Source organism: Podarcis liolepis (genome assembly GCF_965112155.1).
Source record: "Podarcis liolepis genome assembly, chromosome: 3".
In the NCBI taxonomy this organism is placed as follows: Eukaryota; Metazoa; Chordata; class Lepidosauria; order Squamata; family Lacertidae; genus Podarcis; species Podarcis liolepis.
In genome coordinates, this window is record NC_139557.1 from 56,061,849 (window position 1) to 56,082,539 (window position 20,691).

Sequence of the window (20,691 nt, forward strand, 5' to 3'; positions counted from 1 at the left end):
AGTAAGCATTACTAGAGTCCTGATCACTGGAAAAACTGGTCCTTAGTATTAATTAGCAAAATAAAAATCATGTGTTTCAGTTTTTCGTTTTTCTACACAGCTTTACAAGAAAGTTACTGAAAACAGTAAGTCCAGTTGGGAAACAGTGAGAGATTTTGTCATTGGACAGTGATGTGTACTAACTGTACACTTGTTATTGACTGAATTCACATGTCAATAATATTTGTAGACATATAGAGTCCTTTCTAACTCACTCCTCTTCCCTATAGCTCAAGAACGAAATATCACTGCTTTAAATGATGTAAGCTGTGCAATGTCCCTGTTCTTATAAAGCCTCTTCTATAACCAATCACTAGAGTTAAATTCCTGGATGACATCATGAGCCCTGCCTATGAAACTTTTGTTATTTTTTCCCTCCACCAACTTCAGTTGTTCCCACAAACTTGGTGACGGAGAAGCCTTGTAGTTTCCCAGAGCATACCATCACATATTTCAGAAATCACTGGCTACTGAGGTAAGGGAATATGTTTTTTTAAAAAAAAAAATTTAAAATGTATAAGGGATTGTGGGTTTCTAAATTAGCTATCCTACTTGAAGAGAGAGGTCTGCAGCCTTTGTTGAGAAACATTAGCTTGATGCAGAACTCCAACACTGGTTACCTTCTGCATCTTTTTAGGGTTGTTTGATAATAAATGCAGGTACAGCAAAAGCATTTGTACATAGAGGGGGCAGGGCGTATGATTTGGGAAGAAACATTGTAAAAGAATTCAGACAGAATCAAGCTATATTTCAGTGCTTTGTGGACAGCAAAGGATCCTGCTGTCACAGTGTCAGAAATTTTGTTATTCCCCCTCCCTTCTAGACTCTCAATTTTCTATTGAAAATGTTACTATATTCTTATTATTATTATTGTAAAAGTATCTTATTTTTGTAGTGTTTACATTGCAGATTAGCAGTTAAGCAGTTTTGGTACAAACAGATATACTTGTACATGTATTTTTTTACTACAGCCAAGCGAGCCACATCTAATACTAATATTCCCTGCAACCAGAGTATTTATTTAAGAAAGCCCAAGGGTTTCTGCATAGCCACTGAGAATTACATGACACCCCATGCCATATCACGAACTGATTTTTAAAGTCCTTGGTGTTTTAAAATGGTTTGTAATGTGGCATGGAGAGGTGTTGCTATTTAAAAAACTCACCAAAAGCCCAGTGACATGTTGGGCACAGATTTAGTAGCCTGATTTCTTGGATCCTAGCCAGTGGCTATAATCCTACACAGTTAAGGTCACTTAAAAACACTGGGCTTTAAGAAGCCTAATCTTGTTGCATTGTTGTAGCCACTGTCATTAACTAGGTGTTTATTTCAAGCAGCCTACCTACAGTGTTAATTTACAAGTGACATGTAATGTTTTCAACCACTGAAGTGTTTTATTAAAGACACTCAGAATAGGCCCACTGAAATCAATGGTCTTAAGTTAGTCACCTCTGTTCATTTCAGTGAGTCTACTCCAAGTATGACTTCGTTGGATCCAACCCACTGTCATGCTAAGAACAGACACACTGAATTCAATGGGGCTTAAGTTAGTCGTCATTTCAATGGGTCAGCTCTCAGTAAGACTAAATCTGGATCCAACTCACAATTGTAATCATGAGCACATATACCAAAAACAGAAAAAGAAGCAAATAAAATCATTTTACTGTTTGAGAGAGGAGAGAACTATTTATAGAGCTGAAGGAAAGATTTACTGTATCATTTTTTCTCTCCATCCACTAATCACAGTTTTAATTCAAAATGCAGTCCCATGAACGTTTACTTGGAAATATATTCTGCTGTGTTTCCCATGTAAAGGTGCCAGCAAAAATTAAAGGTGTTGTTATTGATCAATAAAGGCTTAAACTTGTTGCTAGAGGGAAGTTGTATTTTCACTAGAAAGCTGTTACTATTTCATTAAGTTTTGCATACGCAGAATTCCTTTTTAACAATGTAACAGAAATATATATTAGTGAAAACACTTATACACCAATAGAAACAGAACTCCCCATTTTCAAAGTACCTGATTTTGTAGTTTTTTAAATACTACCTAATTTCTATTATAGACATTTTTCAAAGCAATCAGTTGCATTTTTATTTTTGTCCACAAGAGGCCTTTATACACACACACACACAACGCAGCAACACAGAATAACAGCCAATTCTGTTACATTATCACAGACACAAACACTAGCTTTCGGAAGACTCTCAGAGCAATTCTACATACAGCATGTTAGGATAACTTCCTTCACTGACTTAAATAGCAAAACTTGATCCATTTCACTGTATGTTCTCAAGTGGGGAAAGGGGCATAATAAAACTAAGAAAAAGTTTTATTTTTATTGTTATTTTTTAAAAAGGGGTGTTTGCTTTGTGATTTTTCATTTATTTATTTTTTAAAAAAAGGAACTTATACTGGAAGGAGGAAAATCTCAAAACACGCTTTAGACGCCCCGAAAGTTCTTTTCTGCTTCATTTTCCTTGCAGGCTAGCTAAACATTTATTTATTTATTACTTTTAATATGTCAGGAGAGATCAGTTCACTCTTAGGCTTTTCTCTTTGAAACAGCTTTTGTCACTCTTATGAAAGTGAGCCTTTTCTCTGTGACTGAAAATATGAACTTTCCCCTAACCTTTTTTCTTAACATTCTATAATCCCATTTCTGTTTCTCTTATTGACTCATCTCACCTTTTCCCTAGAATCTTGAACCAATTCTATTATTATTTATTATACTTTATTCAGTTTCTATACTGGCCTGCATGTAAACCTGGTGGTTTACAATATAAAAACACAAAAATGCATACCATAGTAACAAGCAAAAATAATAACCCCCAAACAGTTTAAAAGACCACAGATTGCTTAATTAGCCAATATATATGTGCTCATTGCTTCTTTCACATAGCTTCTTGGGCACCACTATTCCTCCTTTTTCCATACTGTTGTTTCCTGCCCTTTCTCACCAACGCCCAGTCTCCCCCCCAAAAAATAATACATATATACCACTTCTATTTATCTTTCTTTTCTTGTTATACCTGATGGCTGACACTGCTCATGATAAGATTATATGATGCAGATCTGCCCCTAGCCTCTTAAATGAATCCCAAGACTGATTTAAGTGGGATAAAGTAAATCTCTTCACTTGCACAGAAATAACTGATTAACTGCTGCCTCTAACAGTATCAAAACAATTTTGGGAGAGGGACAATAGAACTGACTCCCAGCAGAACAGACTTATTCCTCAAAAATGTTGTGATATTAATGGTCTCACCCTCATTTCTAAGCTGTCTCTCCTGAATGAACTTTCAAGAAGGGGAAATCAGCAGTAAATTGATGACCTCTAGTGGAATAATGAAGCAGCACTCGCCATTTTCTTTTTTAAAATTTTTTTTAGAAAACAATGAAAGAACAACTGCTACTGCTCCTCTTCCTCTTTTCTATCTAGTGGACACTCATCTGTAATCAAAGAACCCATTTTTATTCTGAATCCTCCACTTTTTGTGTACTAACTACTTGATGTCTGAATTGACATCAGCAAAACTTTAAGTTAAATGGAATTGAGGGATTCAATTTTAAGAACTCTCAGTTTTCTGAACAAGACAGGAGAAAATAGACCAGACTACCCCAATGAACAAAGTGGGATTTAAATGAACATAGGCTTGGGATGTGATTCTTGTTTCCTTCAAATGTCTTTTAAGGTCTAGTACAGAGATACAAAACAAAAACAAAAACAATAAACGGAACACTGATATCCTTCCAATGTCTTCTCCAATTTCAGAGCAATAATGACAGGCAACAGTATTCATCTAGCTATATGTATTGCAGTGAAATGAGATCACAGCTGTTTGCTTATATGTTATGATTAATCATCAAGTCTTAACTCTTTGAAAGGCCTCATGTTGACAAATGCAAGTTCTTAACTACAGAAAAAGCCACAGCATAGCTTGCCAAAAATACTGTTCTATCAAGAAGTATGTTGCTGACCTTCCCAGAGAGCGGAGTTTTTCCATCAAATAATTTCATCTTAAAATATTACATGCAGGAAGAGGGCATCTGTGCTTTTTATTCAGTAACAAGCGAGTGATAACTATTTCCATCAGCTAGCTATGTGACATGTCTGTGAAGTGTCACGCCATATTTAACAAAGGTGTTTAATACAAATCTGTTAGTATTTAATTCACTACAGCTTGCTTAGAGTAGAATAAACACTTTAGCATAACTGAGTCCATATTTGGCTAGAAGAAGGAACACCATTTTTACAAGGTCCCTTGAGTTGTCTTGTGTCTGCCTGCCTCCCTCCCCCCCCTCTCTCTCTCTCTCTGTGTGTGTGTGTGTGTGTGTTTTAGAGTATCTACCCTTGTCAAATGTAAACCGGAAAAACAAAAAGAAAAGAAAAAAAGAACTGAACATGGTGTCAGCCAAATATTTTAATGGCTAATGGTCTATTGCCCTTCACTTATACAGAATCAAACAGAGCTAAAAAGTAATGGAAAGTCAAGCCGAGTTGTAGAGTGTATTTATATAAAACATTCCTTTGCAAATGTGATCTAAGCTGAACAGAGCCCACCAACTATGCATTTTGGACTGCCAAGAGCTTGACAGCTTCACTGTTTTTGCAGTCTTGGGCAGGCATTAAAAACAGAAGGCTTAACAAGCCCTTTGTGAACCACCATACATGGCTGGTGGGCTACATTCAGCTTAATGGGTCACAAGTCACACCTGGTACGGCAAATGAACCACATCTCTCAGGATTGCTTTACAAGACATGGACGTGTTTGCAGCATGTCCACTGTTACTCTCTATGAGAGGTGTATTCCAGCCACATATTAAACACATGACTCTCTCCTTCAAATGTGTTATCGTAAACCTGCTGCAAACAGCTCTTTTCCATATCATACGCAGTGGTCTTGAGAACAAGTTCAGTGTGTGTGGTATTATTGAAAGGCAGGTCTGGTCTTATTGTTAAGATTTGTTTTTTATGTATAAGTGTCTCACACAGTAAAGAAATCTCACATGCTTGTTTCAAACATTTGGTTTTCTTGGAAATAATCTGCACTTGCCCTGGTCAATGCACTGTTTGTTGTATTTCTAACACTTCACTTTCCTGCTTTCCCCAGCTCCACAAAGACTCTTAAAACAAAGCAAACAAGAAGATATTAAGCACTTTGCACTGCCCTTGAAAACCACTGCTTCTTAAAAATCTGCACCCACTTCCTTAAAATTTGCGCTTTCCTGCTGCCATGGAGAAGGTCCAGTACATAACCCGGTCTGCCATGAGGAGAGCCTCAACTATTGAGGTGAACCCACAAACACGCCAAAGGCTTCAAGAGCTCTTTGTGAATTTTTGTCTTATCTTGATATGCCTCTTGCTTATCTGCATCATTGTGATGCTTCTTTGAAGTCTGGCTTCTTTGATTGATCTTCACTGCGCTGTGCAAATGGGGAAAGCAGCCAGAGAGAGAAAAGAACGAAAGAGGAAATTTCCAGCACAAGGAAATCCTTGCAAGAAAGTCCAGCATTCGGACTAAACAATTTCTAACCGGCTGCACTATTCACTTATTAGCCACTGCAACCATGTTAAAAGCTCCTGTACTGAACAGTGATTTGAAACGTATTGTTAAGTGTATGTTACAGACTTGTTTTACTGAATTGATGTGTTAGTAAAAAAAGCTATAAAATGTCCAATAGCAAGTTTTACATATGACCATCAATAAGTTTTAACTATGGCTCTGAAATGGGTTCACATTTGAATGGGTAGGTAGAGATGGAGGCTAAATGAACTGTTAACAGGTACACTTAGATCATTATATACTTTAGAAAATATTCTGCACAGCCTATTTTCAAATCTTGAGTACTTTGATTGTTTACTCAAACTATTATTAAGCTTGCTTGAGCATGTTTATGACTGAAACCTTGAAATTAATGTTAAACCATTACATGGTCACAGACTTTCCGGTCTGAAAAATAAACGTATTCAATCAACCCATAGTTAAATGAAGTTAATTTTCCACCTGACATACATATTGCACATTTCAGCAATGGCATTTGTCTAGAACAGCCTGAAAGAAGCACTGAGACCCAAACTGTGGCCAGATGTAAATAAACCTTCAGGCATTAGATATATTTGCAAATACTGCATATCCTCGCTTGTGTGTTCAAGTAAGGTAATTTGAAAGTGGTGGAAGACACTGGATGTAGATAGAGTATGACAAGTAAGAGTTTTGTGCACAAAAACCCAAGTAATGAAGTAAAACTGATATCAATACTTTTCTCAAACGTAAAAGTTGGGATTCAATGCAGCGCTAAGGAGATTGTTCCATCAATGCAAGCATTTCCTCTTGCCTGACAGAATGATCTCCCTTCCCCTTCTCTGCACTGTTCTGAGGGTTCTCCAGAGCGGATTATGGGGAGGCACAGGGGGTGTAGTGGGGATGGGGGTGGGGAGCCCTGTTGTGTTAGCACTGGTTTCCTCTAGCATGCCAGATCAGTTGAATCTAAGTATGGGGAAAGTGCGAGGTCAATGCTTTGTATTTTGGCAATGCTCAGTAATATTTAAAACAGAATAAATGCTTCCATACAGTAAAAAAAAAAAGTATTGATATAAGCAGTTTGTCCTTTGGTTGTGGGTTTGTTTGTTTTTAATTTCACTCCTTAAAATGGCATTCAGAGATCTGAATATTTGCTTCAATGTACAAAAAAGCCAAAACATCTTACTATGGATGTCTATATATTATATATTGCTGGGGGGGGAGGTATAGAGTCGAGTTTACTCATGGATTGGGCATATATGCTTTCAATTTCTTACCTTGGTTAATAATTGTGAACGGAAGAACTAGAGGATTTAATACTCCCCAGGAACCTTAACCATGGTCAAAGCTTTTCTAGGCACTGACCCCACCAATGGTTAAAAATGAGTTCATAATGTTTTGAAACCAAACTTATCATTTCTATGAAGTGTACATGTGATCATTTTAGCTGAACTGGTAAGAAGCAACCATGTCTAATGACTCATTAAATTATTATAATTGTTTCATACATTGAGAATGTACTCATCTAATTATGTTACACATGAACTGATCTTCCCGTGTTGAGAAAAACACACACATTAGGTTTGGTTCCTTCTTAAGATAAAAAATAAAGGTTAATGGATTGGCAAGACATTTTTGGCTTATTTCTGTTTATTTCAATTTAAAACTGGTAAATAAATTTGATCAACTTGAATAAATTTAACGAAGTGAGGCCCACCTGCACTATACATTTAAAACAGTATCACGCCATTTTAAACAGTCATAGCTTTCCCCCAAAGGGGACTATAATTGCTGAGAAATCCATATAACCAAAAATTTTGGCTGGCCTTGGCAGCTGTCAAAATGTATAGCTGGGCCCTTGCCCCTCCCATTCAGAGCAATTCTATGAATGCTACCTCAGAAAAAAGGCCCATCGTGTTCAGGTGAAGCCACGTGGGATTACGTGGGATTATAGCATTAATTCCTGATCTACCACTGAGCCTCTCCAGGAAGTTGGGAACTGCTGTGTTCTCCAATTCCAAACTTTTGTCGCTGTGGAAAGTAGCAAAAGTCTAGCCCCAATTTTGCCCCCTTGCAGCCAGGGAGAAAGGTTCGGTTCATTTTGACAGACAGCAGGAAAGGTGTTCCTTGAACTACAGCTATCTGCTGCAAAAAATAGCTCTCTCAATCTTTTCCAGAGCTAGAGCCTTGTATGGCCGCCACCACCACCAAGACTGTCTCCAGTCTTTCCTGCTGGAGCCAGGAGAGACTAAGGCTCCAAGTGGCTCAATCACTATGCATTCACATGACCCACCTCAACTTCTGGAGTAGGCGATGGAGACAGTCAGATCAGTGCAGATGTGAAGATGACCCAAGCCTCCTCAAAGCTCCAACTTAAGAGATGGTGGCAGAGTATCCAGTCATCCTTTCCCAAGTTTAATTACCCACTTGCCAATGACCCACTCATCAAGGTGGAAAGCTGTATATAACATACCATATTTTTCCATGCATGAGACGCCCCCTTATTTTTTGACCCCAAAATTATGAAAATGAAACCATAAAATGGAAGTGAAAATCTGGATGATTGGCGGTGGCAAGTTGTTGATCTTTTTTGAGGCGATGGAGGTGCGTGCAGTGCACTGTGGTGCAGAAGCAAAGGCAGTGACTGGGGCACCACACGCTCCCCCCCCCCCCATCGGTGGCAGCTGCTGCTGCGGAGAAGCAGGCTCCCAAGCAGGGTGCCAAGGAAGAGCCGGGGGGAAGTCAGCGGCCGTTCTGCGCCGGGCCACACCATCAACTTTCGATGGTACTTTCTGTGCCTACCATGGTGACCACGGGTAATGGGGAATCAGGGTTCGATTCCAGAGAGGGAGCCTGAGAAATGGCCACCACATCCAAGGAAGGCAGCAGGCACGCGAATTACCCACTCCCGACGTTGGTGACTCTAGATAACCTCGGGCCATGCCATCAAGCAAACTGAGCTGAGGAAGATGGTGAGTGGGTTGGGTGCAGGGTGGGAGTTTGAGAGGGAAAGAGGGAAAAAAGGAAAGCAGGGGAAGGAGAGGTAGCTGAGGCAGCTCTTAGTGGCGGCAGCGGCAGCTGCTCTCGATCTGGTGGTTGAGCCAACAGGGGCCTCAGGAGGCGAGCCAGGCACCAGCATGCAGCCTGGGGGGGGGGAGAAGGGGGGAATGGCAACAGGAGGGACCACCTCAGCCTGCCCAAGCCAAAATCCTGGACATATGCTTAAATATTTTTAAAATTCCCCCAGATGCCCATGTTCCATGTACAAGACGACCCCCAATTTTTTACTTTTTTTTTTAGCAAAAAACCTTGTCTTATACACGGGAAAATATGGTAACTAAGATGTATTACAAACAATAGACACACCCACAGTGCATGGTATAAGGAATTTATGCAGATAAGGATTCATTGATTTATTAATATTAAATTCTAAATGTGATTTGTGAATAGATGATTTAAGAATGAGAACAGAGCCAGATGATTAGCAACTTGGAGAGCAGGGTTGTGCTATGTGACTAGTTATATAGGTAAACGTGCATTTTATTGTAAAACGCCATCTGCTGTTTGGAAAAAATACTTTTCTACTTGGCACAATAAGACAGACAACTCCCTTAGTCAAGTCATTTTGTGCAAACCATGCCACTTATTAAAAAGTTCTCTGCATCTCATTTCAAGGGTGTTTTGGAGGGCGGGCGGTGTGTATGTAGGACTGGTTTCTATAGTTGTTGCTCATCAGCCATTTTCTCTTAGGTGCTGGACAGCAAAAGCTCAGAAAAGCCAAGAACTGAAGATGTGATATACATCTGTCAACCTTAATTCACTGGCACTGAAACTGAACAAACTCAAAACTGTGATCACAAATTCTGTTGCACACATAAAAAGTGCAAGAGATTCCTACAATGGATCTTGCAGCAAACAGAGGCCTCAACCTTCTACTCAATTTTCTACTTATTTTCCTGGTTCTTGTTCTCATGTACATCCTTGTAAAGCTCATGTGAATTTTTCATTTTGTTTGAACGTTTACTATTAATCCACTATGATTACTTGAAGCTTCAGACTTTGTGAACAGAAACACTGAAACAAACAAAACCCAGAAAAATCCACAACCTAAAAAACTGAAGAGCAAGACTGTACTTCACAAAAACCACCCCCTTACAGTATAGAATAACTGCAACATGGTCACCAGCAGAAATCATCAATATGATATATTTACGTATCTACCAAAGAATGGTTAAGACTGTGGACTTCTGAGATTACAGACTCTACAAGCAGGACAGAGAAAAAAACTTAGCCCAAAAGGTGCATCGCAACAACCTGAAATGCTGAAAAGAAAAAAGAATAATGACATGCATCTAATTGTTTAAAGGAAGAAAATAATGAAAGCACATTTATTTGAAGCAAACATGGAAGTTCCTGTGATTTTTATTTGGGGATGAGGGCAAACAATAATTAGAGGAGGTAAGGTGGCGGGGGTAGGAATACAGCTGAATTGTTTTCATGCTTATTCAGAAGTGAGTATTTCAGTGTTTGATGGGCCTTACTCTACTCAAACTTACTAAGGGATAAGACCCATGAAATGCAGTGGCACTTACTTACTAGTGAACATGCATAGATGTACACTGTTAATTATTCTGAACACTGAAAATGGGCCAATGTATTATTCCATTATAATGTGTTAGTCACAACATTTTTAGCAGACCAATACGCTCCCATTTAGTCTCTAGCTAGCTCCACTGGTCTTTCAAGCCACAGAATTTCTAAAGGACACACTATAGCAGTGGATCGATATGGCTAGAGTTCCAGAGGGATAGCCATGTCAATCTGTGGCAAGAAAAAACAAAGAGTCTTTAAGATGACACATGACTTTTAGATGCGTCTATGATTCTTTTACTTGTGATGCTCATTGTTGTGAATATACAGTAATGTGGAATCAAATTTTCAAAGAGACCTTTATGAAATTCAGAATGCATACGTTTCTTCTACACTAGCTTTGCCTACATATCGGTTTCACAGAATGAATGGCTCAGTGAATTTACTATAGGAACTTTATATGTCTTTGGGCACCTTTTTGAGATATGTCTGTCTGTCTGCATGCCCATCAAAGGGAAACAGTCACCTTCAGAAGCAGAATGGTTGGCAAGAACTACTACATTAAATGGAATAGGCAATGGAAGCTCAACAATTGCAGAGATTACAGTATTCAAATGCCTGTGATACCACATATATATTGGAAAACAACTACAGACTTCTGTATACATTTCAGAAATCAGACATTGGCAATCACAACAAAAGAGATTGAACAATCTGTTGCAATACCATTTTATTTAGATTCTCATAAGTTTTCAAACATGGGACTATTTCCAATAGAAAGACCATTCAATCCTGTAACAGTAGAATAGAACTTCTGCATATATACACTGAAAGCCCTAACGTTCTCCTGCCCTTAACCTTGAAAGCATTTTATGTGTTTAATTCTTTTTTAAAAAAAAAATACTGAACTTCTATTGTCACCTTCGTGAGAATTCAATTTACCCTCAGCAGTCTTAGAACTCTACCACTTTGGTTCCCAAGATCTGGTTTGAAATATAACTCTTACCTACAAAGGCACAAGCCAAAATATTTAACTGCTCAATTTTATGTCTCTCTTTTGCTTTATCAGTCAGTTATTAAAGTTTATATGCAGTCTGGACAGGTCTTTCCAACTTTCTGCATACCGTTGAGGTCCTCTGAGATTGATAAAAAGTCCATATTTAGTGGGAAAGCTACACTCACATATGTAATATATACAACAGATATCAGAATGTACTGACAGTATTATATCTTACCAGTGTTAAGAATTTCACTAATTTAAATATACAGATATATGTATCAAAAGTTTAATTTTGCTAAAGAATGAAAAAAGATTGTACTTTGTTGTTTTTGTTTCCTTTGTACCTAATTGAGACATACCCAATAAATCTCCAAGTGTAGCCTTGGGGCTAAGAGTTTAAGTCAAAAAGTCCGTGGTTCAAATGCCACCTCAATCATAAATGCAGTAGGTAGCCTTAGCAAGTTATCGTTCTCTCATCCTCAACAGTCCATTTGCAATTATATGAAGAAGTAGTATGGACTACTTTACAGTCATTCTAGGAATTGGGAATATAACATTAAGTTAAGTGCTCTGAACTGCTACATAAATGCGTATCTGAACTGCTACATAAACCATTCCCAACTCTGTTCTATAGTGAACAGAACCACTTCCACAGCCCTTTATTTACCACATTACAGGGTTGAAATGATGCCAATGTTTTCTTTTCCCATGATGCTACTCTCATACAGAGTATGAAGACCAGTTCCCAGTTTTTCTTTGCATCAGCACTCAGTGAATAATGAATGCTCTACTATTACTGTGTCATAGAAGTACTCTATTTTGCATTGACCTTGAGGTTGGTATTGGCTATCACAGCAAACCATAGAACTGGTTTATGATTATTTTGGATAACAGAAGTTAAGAAAACCAGGAAACTCAAACAGAGCAACTCAATATACAAATACCTGAAAAAATAGTTTTAAGTTGCAAAAACGAAACACACCCCCCCCCCACACACACACTTTTACTTTTGGAGGGCAATTCAGAACTCCCACCAAAACACATGGTTCTCACTTTTGGAGTTGCAGGCACTGTGAAGTAGTTGGCATCAGTGTACCATCTTCCATGTGATGTGATCAGGGCTCAGCTGTAATAATGAATGAGCTGGTTACACAAGTGACACCTGGCTACAGAGCTGGGAAGGATGTACAACTTCCAGACTGAGCTGCATACATGGATGAGGGCATGGAACGGTCTAGGCCAATGTCTCAGACACCTTAAAAATGTGCAGGGCTTAATTCTGCAACAACAGAAAATCTATAACTAATTCAGAGCAAAATTTGACTCTAATGAATTGCTACAATCTAGGCAAAAAGAAAAGGGAAAGAAGCCTTGGTTCTGCAGCATCAACAAAAATTTACATTATATAAATCACTGACTCAGGTATTCCAGACATTCAATATTCTATGAGATGCAGCATCGACCAAAAGAAAAAATACTTTTATACGAAACTTTACCATTTTTAAGTGCAATGAACTACTCTGTCACTCAAAATGTATTCATAACATACTCAAACAGGGGAAACAGAAAAAACCCTAATTGTATTCTCTCCAAGTTTATTTTAGCAAAATATGTTTTTGAAGATAGCAAGATGCGGTAACTTGGGGATAATACACATCACCCCAAGAAACTGAGTTATTTACTTTAAATATGCTAATGACATAAAAAGCCTGAAGTCAATGGTCCCTAATTCAACACAGAGTTAGGCATGGATCAATTTCTTTAACTTTAATGAACTAAATAAGCATAAATGTAAAGGTGATTGTGGTCGATGTATAGAGCTAGATAGAGTGATATTAATACTTAATTGACTTGCCCACCCATAAATTCCCAGTTCATTTCAATTAAAGTCTTTTACTATCAAAGACATCAGACACATGCTACACTATATGACTGTAGAGGACCACTGCTGTCATTTAATATGTTATTTGATGTCATTTCTCTTTCAATCCACATGGTGGCAGCAAAAACTGAATTTCTGCTCTTACCTGCACAGGATGTTCACTTCCTGTTCTAAGTTCTTCAAGCTGCTGTAACTGCCAAGGAGATAAACTGTATGGCTCTTCAGAAGGCCTGGACTCTGGAGGGTTTGTATGAAACTGTTCTGTAAGCCATCTCTGAGTCCTCTCTGAGGGTTGAATGGGAACCCCGCTCACAGCCTGTGGTCCCAATGTTATATATCCTTGATGAAACACTTCGCAATTGGATGTGACAGGCTTGCTTTCAGGTAAGGCACTATAGGTCATATCTAAGGCATGTCTCCTGTTTGAGGGATCAAGAACACCCAAGTCTTCCTTGCTGCAACTTTCAAATTTGTATTTGCAGTCCAAGGTAGAATTTCTTTTTTTCCCAGTTTCTCTGTCCTCCATCTTGAGTAATTCCATGCTGTTGTGCAAACAGCTCGTCCCATTTATTCTTAATTGTGGTGACACAGTGCTGTCTCTTCCCAATTTATCCATGCTTGTCCTGCACTCTGCTGAATAAACACTCCCATCCTGGCTACAGGTAATGGGTGCGCTGAGTTTAGACAAAGATGACCATTTCCTTACAGGCCTCAAGTCCTTCATGTCAAGAGAATTGTCCAGGATGCCCTGATGCCTGCTTGCGGCGGACCTCAAAAAGCTTGTACTCCATTTTGAACAGTCAGACTTCAGAGGTTCCCTATGCTGGGATAGTGAAGAGCTGGTATTAGACGGCATCACATGGGCAGTGGGAATCGAGACCAGTGAACGGCTGGGCTTAAATGACGAAGTACCACTTGAGGTGGAATGATCTGGAGGAAAAGATTTTCATCATGTGAGTGAACACAGTGCAAATAAGAATAGGTCAAGATTAAGCACCACAAAGAAATTAAACATAATGTGTCGACACAGATGAGATTATTTGAAACATACATGGTCTTTAATACGTGAGAGGCCTGTCTATATTGCAGTACAGGCACAGGCAATCTGTGGCCCTTCAGATTTGATAGACAGCAGCTCTCCTCAATCCCCTACCATTTGCTGGTTAGCTGATGGGAGTCAGTCAAACAACATCTGCAGGGTCACAGGTTTTCTCATCCGTGCAGTATACTAACAGAATTTGTGGAAGATGGAAAAACTATAGTTCACTATATACACTACACAGGACTGAACTGATCTCTGAAATTTTCAGGAAGAGGCTGGAAAGCTGCATCAAATGTTTTGTTTTTTTCTTCCGCTCCTCATGCTTAAAGCATTCTAACATAGAGGACTTGTAAGAGGGGAAAAGCTCACATGCATGACCAACACAGACCCCCTACAAACACCTGCCTGGCAGCACCCTATTTGTATGTTTTAATGACCTTAATATGTAGCCATTTTCCCAAAACAATTCTGGGATAATAAGGAAATTACACTAAACACTATTGAAGAAATAAAGGCTTATTAGTTTCCTATTTAGAATACCCACTAGTAAATCACATGGTTTTGCTAATAAAATCACTGTACACCTTCAAACGTATAGGTAGATAATATACTGGACCCAAATGTGCAATTGCACAAAAGAAAGGCATCTTTATTTATGCATGGAGGTGGGATCCCCAATTTTGGACAGTTTTCCTTTGGTGTTGTGGCCCCCTGCAACATATGCCATGCTGCTCAAAAGAACCCCATAACTCCAAGAATAGGCTTGGGGGGGTGTTCGTGCAGAGAGATGTGGGAGGTAGAAAATCTGGCTGATGGAACAAGAAGTTAAGATTCAAGCCTTTGTATACTGAAAAATAACGCAGTATATAGCAACGGTATATTGCTACTGCCTCGCCTCTTCCATTCTGGCTCCATTCACCATCTGAAATATCAGTAGGCATATAGAAAATGCCAATGTGCCAATGTTTCTAGACAGACAAGCAAGTTAAAATTAACAAAGGTGAGGCAGAGGTTACTGGAATCTGAGTAGCAGCTCTCCTATGCCTAGCAACTGCTGCTTTGCATCAAAGCCTGCAGACTACCAAAAATAAGCAGCTAATCCTGGCATTAGAATCTTAGCCTTTACAACGTCACGTGGCTCAACCTTCCCCCAAGCTGTTCACGTTGCTGTTACACGGGAGGCTTTTTAAAAAGTCTTACTATTTGTTCTTAATCATCGTGATCTGCTACAGTTACAATGTATGACTTTGGGGGAAAGAACAAAACAATTCCAAGACTTCTGAGTGCTCCATGCCATTATGGTTTTCAAGGAGAGTAATGCTTAGCAGAATTCAGGTAAATCATGTTAAAGGCAATTTAATCCTGTTCAGCAGCTCTCCACTAATGGTGGCACAGAGGATCAGACACACAGATCTCAGGAAGGAGCAGGGAAGGTGTCATTAAAGATGTCATTAAAAAGCCATATTGTACACAATTGTGTTATGGAAGGTACAGTGTTCCAGAGACCAGACTGTACTTGACTTGCAAAAGTATGTTACTTCTCACATGACATTTCATTGCCATCTCTCTTAACTACAATGGCCATAGTCCAAAGATGTCATTAAAAAGTTAAAATTGTTGAAGTATCTAGCATACTGAATCATATACAAATAAATGTACATACTCCAAAATGTTGACAGATCCTTTTGGAGGTCTTTGAAACAAGTGGGCAATTCCTTTTATATTTATAACAACTTGCAAATTAATAAATAAAGCTACATATCACAGTGAAGGAAAGAATGGCAATATTTAATACAGTGGTACCTTGGTTTTCAAATGCCGAAAACCCGGAAGTAACTGCTTCAGTTTCTGAATGTGCCTTGGAAGTCGAACAGGAAGCGCGGCTTCCGCTGAGTGCAAGACCCTAAAGCCTAGCTGTCGGCTATTGAGTTTCGGTTTTCCAATGTTTCGGAAGTCAAACTGTCTTCCAGAACGGATTACGTTCGAAAACCGAGGTACCACTGTATATTCTTTTTCACTGGATCTGAGCCTATAGAACATTCTAAATTGGAGTAAATTCTGAAGCCATACTGTACACAATTGTGTTATGGAAGGTAAATGTTTAACTGTGCAATGCTATATTAATCTACACAAAAGGCTGCAATCCTATGCCAGCATCTGTAATGCTGCGCACACTTACTTGGGAGTAAACCCCACTGAATTCAATAGGACTTACATCTGAGCAAAATGCACACAGGACTGCACTGCAGAAAATGTACTGACATGACTTCAGCTTAACACTGACACCTTCAGCTTCCTGTGGCTATTCTTGTAAGAGGAGTAACCATAGCAGTTTCACTCTGAATGCCAAACTATTCTGGTAGTTTTGCATGCAAACTGAAAGAAAAGGTCATCTTTCAAGTTTCTTCTTAAATCAAGACTCTGGGAAAGGAAGGGTTGTGCTTCTGTGCCTCCTACATGGTACTGGGCTCTTTCAGAGTCCAAGGTCCTGAAATCTTTACTGATGATCATCATTTCCACCAATTAAGCAGGGTGAAACATGGAATGTTAATATTTAAAGTTTTAGTTGATTAACCACAGTGATTAGTCAATTAAAGCTAGTATCTTGTGCTCCTAGTTTATAGCATAGGGACACCAGCAGTCAAATCTTGTCTGTTCAAACAAATAATAAAAGGCGGTTTGCCACGTGCATTGTTCAGAAGTTCTGTTACCGGGTTATTGCCATCTATTCAGCCATAATTACACGAATGCCCCTGGGAAAAGAATGAGTACATAAATGCACACTTGGCTGGTTTCATTCTAACTGAACTGTACACACAGCAAGACAGCGAAACCATTTTTACTCAAGGAGTTGTCTGCCAACTTATAACTGTCTACAAGTTATTTTTTCTATTTGAAATAAATATTTGCTTGCAGATTTTATTTGTCTTCCGTTGCAAAACAGTCTTGTCACAAACCCTGAGACTGGGTGTGGGTTTCTTTTTAACTTGTGCCATTGCTTTTTGGTGGGTGACATTCGACCAAGTTTTACTTGGAGAAGATGCACTAAAATTAAGCAGCATAACCAAGGGCTCATCCACACAGCCACTAGAAAGAATGGATGTGAGCAGCTTTCCACTTGGCCCACGCTTTCTGCTCCTTTCCTGGGAAAATCCACTCTTTTGCTCTAAATTGGAACAAACGACAATCCACAGAAAAACCTAAAATGCCGTTTGCAGTGACTGAGTGCTAGAGACAGATAGGTAGCCGTGTTGGTCTGCCATAGTCAAAATAAAAAAATTCCTTCCAGTAGCACCTTAAAGACCAACTAAGTTAGTTCTAGGTATGAGCTTTCGTGTGCATGCACACTTCTTCAGATACACTGAAACAGAAGTTGCCAGATCCTTCTATATAGTGAGAAGGTGGGGAGGGGTACTACTCAGAAGGGTGGTGGGAATGGGAGATTGGCAGATAGCTGAGATGAGCCTGTTGACGACTCTTAACGACTGCAATAGGTCTTACAGGAAAAGGCAAGGGGTGAGAAGGTGAGAAATGCCTTAGTCATGTATAATGAGATAAGAATCCAATGTCTTTGTTCATACCAGGTCTCTCCATGGTTTTAAGTTTGGTAATGAGTTGTAATTCAGCAGCTTCTCTTTCCAGTCTATTTCTGAAATTCCTTTGTAGTAAAACAGCTACTTTGAGATCTTGTATAGAATGTCCTGGGAGATTGAAGTGTTCTCCTACTGGTTTCTCTGTTTTGTGATTCTTGATGTCAGATCAAGAGAAGCAACCCCAGAGTCGTTCATGACTGGACCTAATGGTCAGGGGTCCCTTTACCTTTTATACATGGGGGGCGTCTTATAGATGGAAAAATATGGTATTTTACTATATCCGCTTTTATTTTCACTGAAATTCCTACTGCCTATGGATACAGTCAGGTCACACAGCAAGACTGATCAGAAAATACTGGGGCCAAAATAAGCAGAACAGAGCTTTATTGGGTATGAAGTCCACAGTCCAGTTGCAAATTCCCCAACAATCCATTCCATATGCTTATGGGTTTTTTTTAGGTGCCTATTGCCTTTTTTCTTTTTGAAATTTAGAATACACTGGAATAATCTCCCCACACCCCTAGAGCCACATGGGCTGTCAATCTTATTTAGAAATGTGAATTCAAAATTTTCACCATTGCTTTGGTAGCAATTCCATTAAATTCCAAGATGCAATGACATAATAATGTTGTGTTGACAACTTCAAGAGCTGGAGTAACAACGCAAAAGGAACATCCAGAAGTAGCATGAGAACAGCTGACAATACATTCATGAAGCCAAAGAAGCAGTTTTTATTCTGAATTTATAAAGCTTTTGTGTTCTAGGAATATGAAAATAACAAAGCTCTTCATGTGAAATTAGCTTCAACTTTCAGCTCAGGTTGTTCAAACCCCTTCAGTATGTTTAATTTTTTTAAGAGTTACTTAAATTAAGTGAGGGGAGAATGAAGGGTAAAACAATGTATTTGGGCAGTTTGCCAGTAAGCACACCACATAGCTGATGAGCCAGCAAAAGGATCCACAGCCATGGATGAATTGTGCTCTGCAGCAAGACAGAATGTCATTTGAGAGCAATATAAGGAGGTGTCAGGAAACTAGTAAGTGAGGTGACTGTGTGGGTGACATGTTTATTCAGATTTATACTGAGAGCACCACCTCTTACATTGGTGGAAAAAGGCCACATTAAATCAGTTTTTAACTACTTTTAACCTTGCCTACTTTCCCCCACATCCGCCATCCAACTCCCGTACTATGTGGGACCATTATTTAACTTTGGGATTATTCTCACACTACATTTCATTTGTGATGCTGTTACTCTACAGCACCCCCAATCTATCATTGGGGGACAGTTCAAACCACAAACTATTCACCATGTGAATTACTGTAGGATATGTGTTGTATTTTTCTCTCTCCAACTCATTTGGAGGAAAAATGCAGCTACCTAGTCCAGATGAATTGCATTTAGGACAACTTCTGAAGTATAATGCTGATTATTCTAGAACTTTCCATTTACCTCACATACCCATACAAAATGACCTGGGCTTGGAGATCAAGGAGGGGAAACAAGATCCTAGTACAGTGGTATCCCGCAAGACGAATGCCTCGCAAGACGGAAAACCCGCTAGACGAAAGGGTTTTCCGTTTTGGAGGCGCTTCGCAAAACGAATTTCCCTATGGGCTTGCTTCGCAAGACGAAAGCCCATAGGGAAATCTCCGGGGACCTCTTTTAAATGCTAGCGGTGGGGAGCAAAGCCTTTCCCCCCCCCTCCGGCCTTCAGAAGAGGTCCAGGAAGGCTGGCGGGGGCCGAAAGGCTTTGCTCCCCAGCGCCAGCATTTTAAAAGCAGTCCGGGATAGCAGGGAAGCGCTTCCCGCTATCCCGGACGGCTTTTGAAGGCAGGAGAGGTCCGCGAAGCCTGGGCGCGCTGATGTCAGCGCGCGCAGGCTTCGGCATGCCGGCAAGTCTCCGCCAGCAGCGGCACCGCTGCCGCTGCTGGCGGAGAGGTCCGCGAAGCCTGGGCGCGCTGATGTTAGCGCGCCCAGGCTTCGGCATGCCGGCAAGTCTCCGCCAGCAGCGGCACCGCTGCCGCTGCTGGCGGAGAGGTCCGCGAAGCCTTGGCCGGACAGCTTTTGAAGGCAGGCGGGGGGAGCAAAGACTTTCGCCCCCGCCAGCCTTCAGAAGAGGTCCAGGACCTCTTCTGAAGGCTGGCGGGGGGCAAAAGTCTTTGTCCCACCTGCCTGCCTTCCCAGGGGCTTTTAAATCGCCCCGGACAGCGGAGAAGTCCTCCGCTGTCCCGGGGCGATTTTAAAATGCCGCCTGCCAGCATTTTAAGATCGCCCCAGACGGCGGAGAAGCCCTCCGCTGTCCCGGGGTTTTTTAAAATGCTGGGGGTGGGAAGAAAAGCCCTTGTCCCCCCCCCAGCCTTCAGAAGAGGTCGGGGGACAGACTGTCCCCGGACCTGGTCTGAAGTCGGTTTCCCTAGAAACGCATTAATTGATTTTCAATGCATTCCTATGGGAAACCGTGCATCGCAAGACGAAAAACTCGCAAGAAGAAAAAACTTGCGGAACGAATTAATTTCGTCTTGCGAGGCACCACTGTATTCTAAATAAAGCATCTCGTGCACGTCCATGCAGAGCAGAGGGCCCTCAGAGGGCTAAGATGTTCAGGGGGGCCTGCCAGGGACCGGCTGTTTTTTTGTTTGAGCTTATAATTTTATTCTAACAAGACTCCTGCCCTGGGGCTCAGACAAACTCTGCACAGGTCTGATCTCATGACTGTTACAATGAATTTTTGAAAACAAAGATTCAAGGCAGACTGGATGCTTCCAGAAATGAGTTTATTGTGGCATCAGTGTTGCTAATGCACAAGTTTTTTGCCATGTTGACAAAGTGTTGTCATTATCCAAATGCCTAACCGTACTTATTTTACATTTAATACATATTTCTATTTACGACAGAAAACCCAGTAAGTAAAATGGCCCGTTATTTATTCAGTCAAAACTGGTGTAAAAGCTTGTTGAAACATTTATTTGGTTTGTGGGTGGTTTGCCACGTGTCACTTTGGTGGGTGGTCTCTCACACC

The 20,691-nt window shown here is 40.1% G+C and overlaps 2 protein-coding genes and 2 long non-coding RNA genes across 11 annotated transcripts in view; 2 read left to right on the forward strand and 2 right to left on the reverse strand.

The window, feature by feature from the left end:
* CEP85L (centrosomal protein 85L) overlaps positions 1-20,691 on the reverse strand; it is a 131,304-nt gene that overhangs the window by 44,555 nt on the left and 66,058 nt on the right. For all 6 annotated transcript variants that reach the window (XM_083497768.1, XM_083497767.1, XM_083497770.1 and 3 more), the window contains exon 4: positions 13,180-13,964. In XM_083497768.1, the coding sequence (XP_083353894.1) occupies positions 13,180-13,964 (785 nt within the window). The remainder of the gene's footprint in view (positions 1-13,179; positions 13,965-20,691) is intronic.
* PLN (phospholamban) overlaps positions 280-20,691 on the forward strand; it is a 32,247-nt gene continuing 11,835 nt past the window's right edge. Inside the window, exons 1-2 of one of the 3 annotated variants that reach the window (XR_014524780.1) lie at positions 280-514; positions 13,188-13,418. Coding sequence is in view for 1 of the 3 variants with exons in the window: in XM_083497958.1 (XP_083354084.1) it covers positions 5,275-5,433 (159 nt within the window). In the remaining 2 variants the exon portion in view is untranslated. Of the gene's footprint in view, positions 515-5,151; positions 7,195-9,312; positions 13,988-20,691 lie in introns of those variants that run through there. The other 2 variants (XR_014524781.1, XM_083497958.1) reach the window with 2 other exon arrangements.
* Positions 406-11,531, forward strand: LOC310704462. Its single transcript, XR_014524782.1, has 2 exons — positions 406-526; positions 9,324-11,531. It is a non-coding gene; the product is annotated as an uncharacterized lncRNA (long non-coding RNA).
* LOC310704483 lies at positions 7,051-12,124 on the reverse strand. Its single transcript, XR_014524810.1, has 2 exons — positions 8,495-12,124; positions 7,051-8,316 (listed from the first exon to the last, which is right to left on the reverse strand). It is a non-coding gene; the product is annotated as an uncharacterized lncRNA (long non-coding RNA).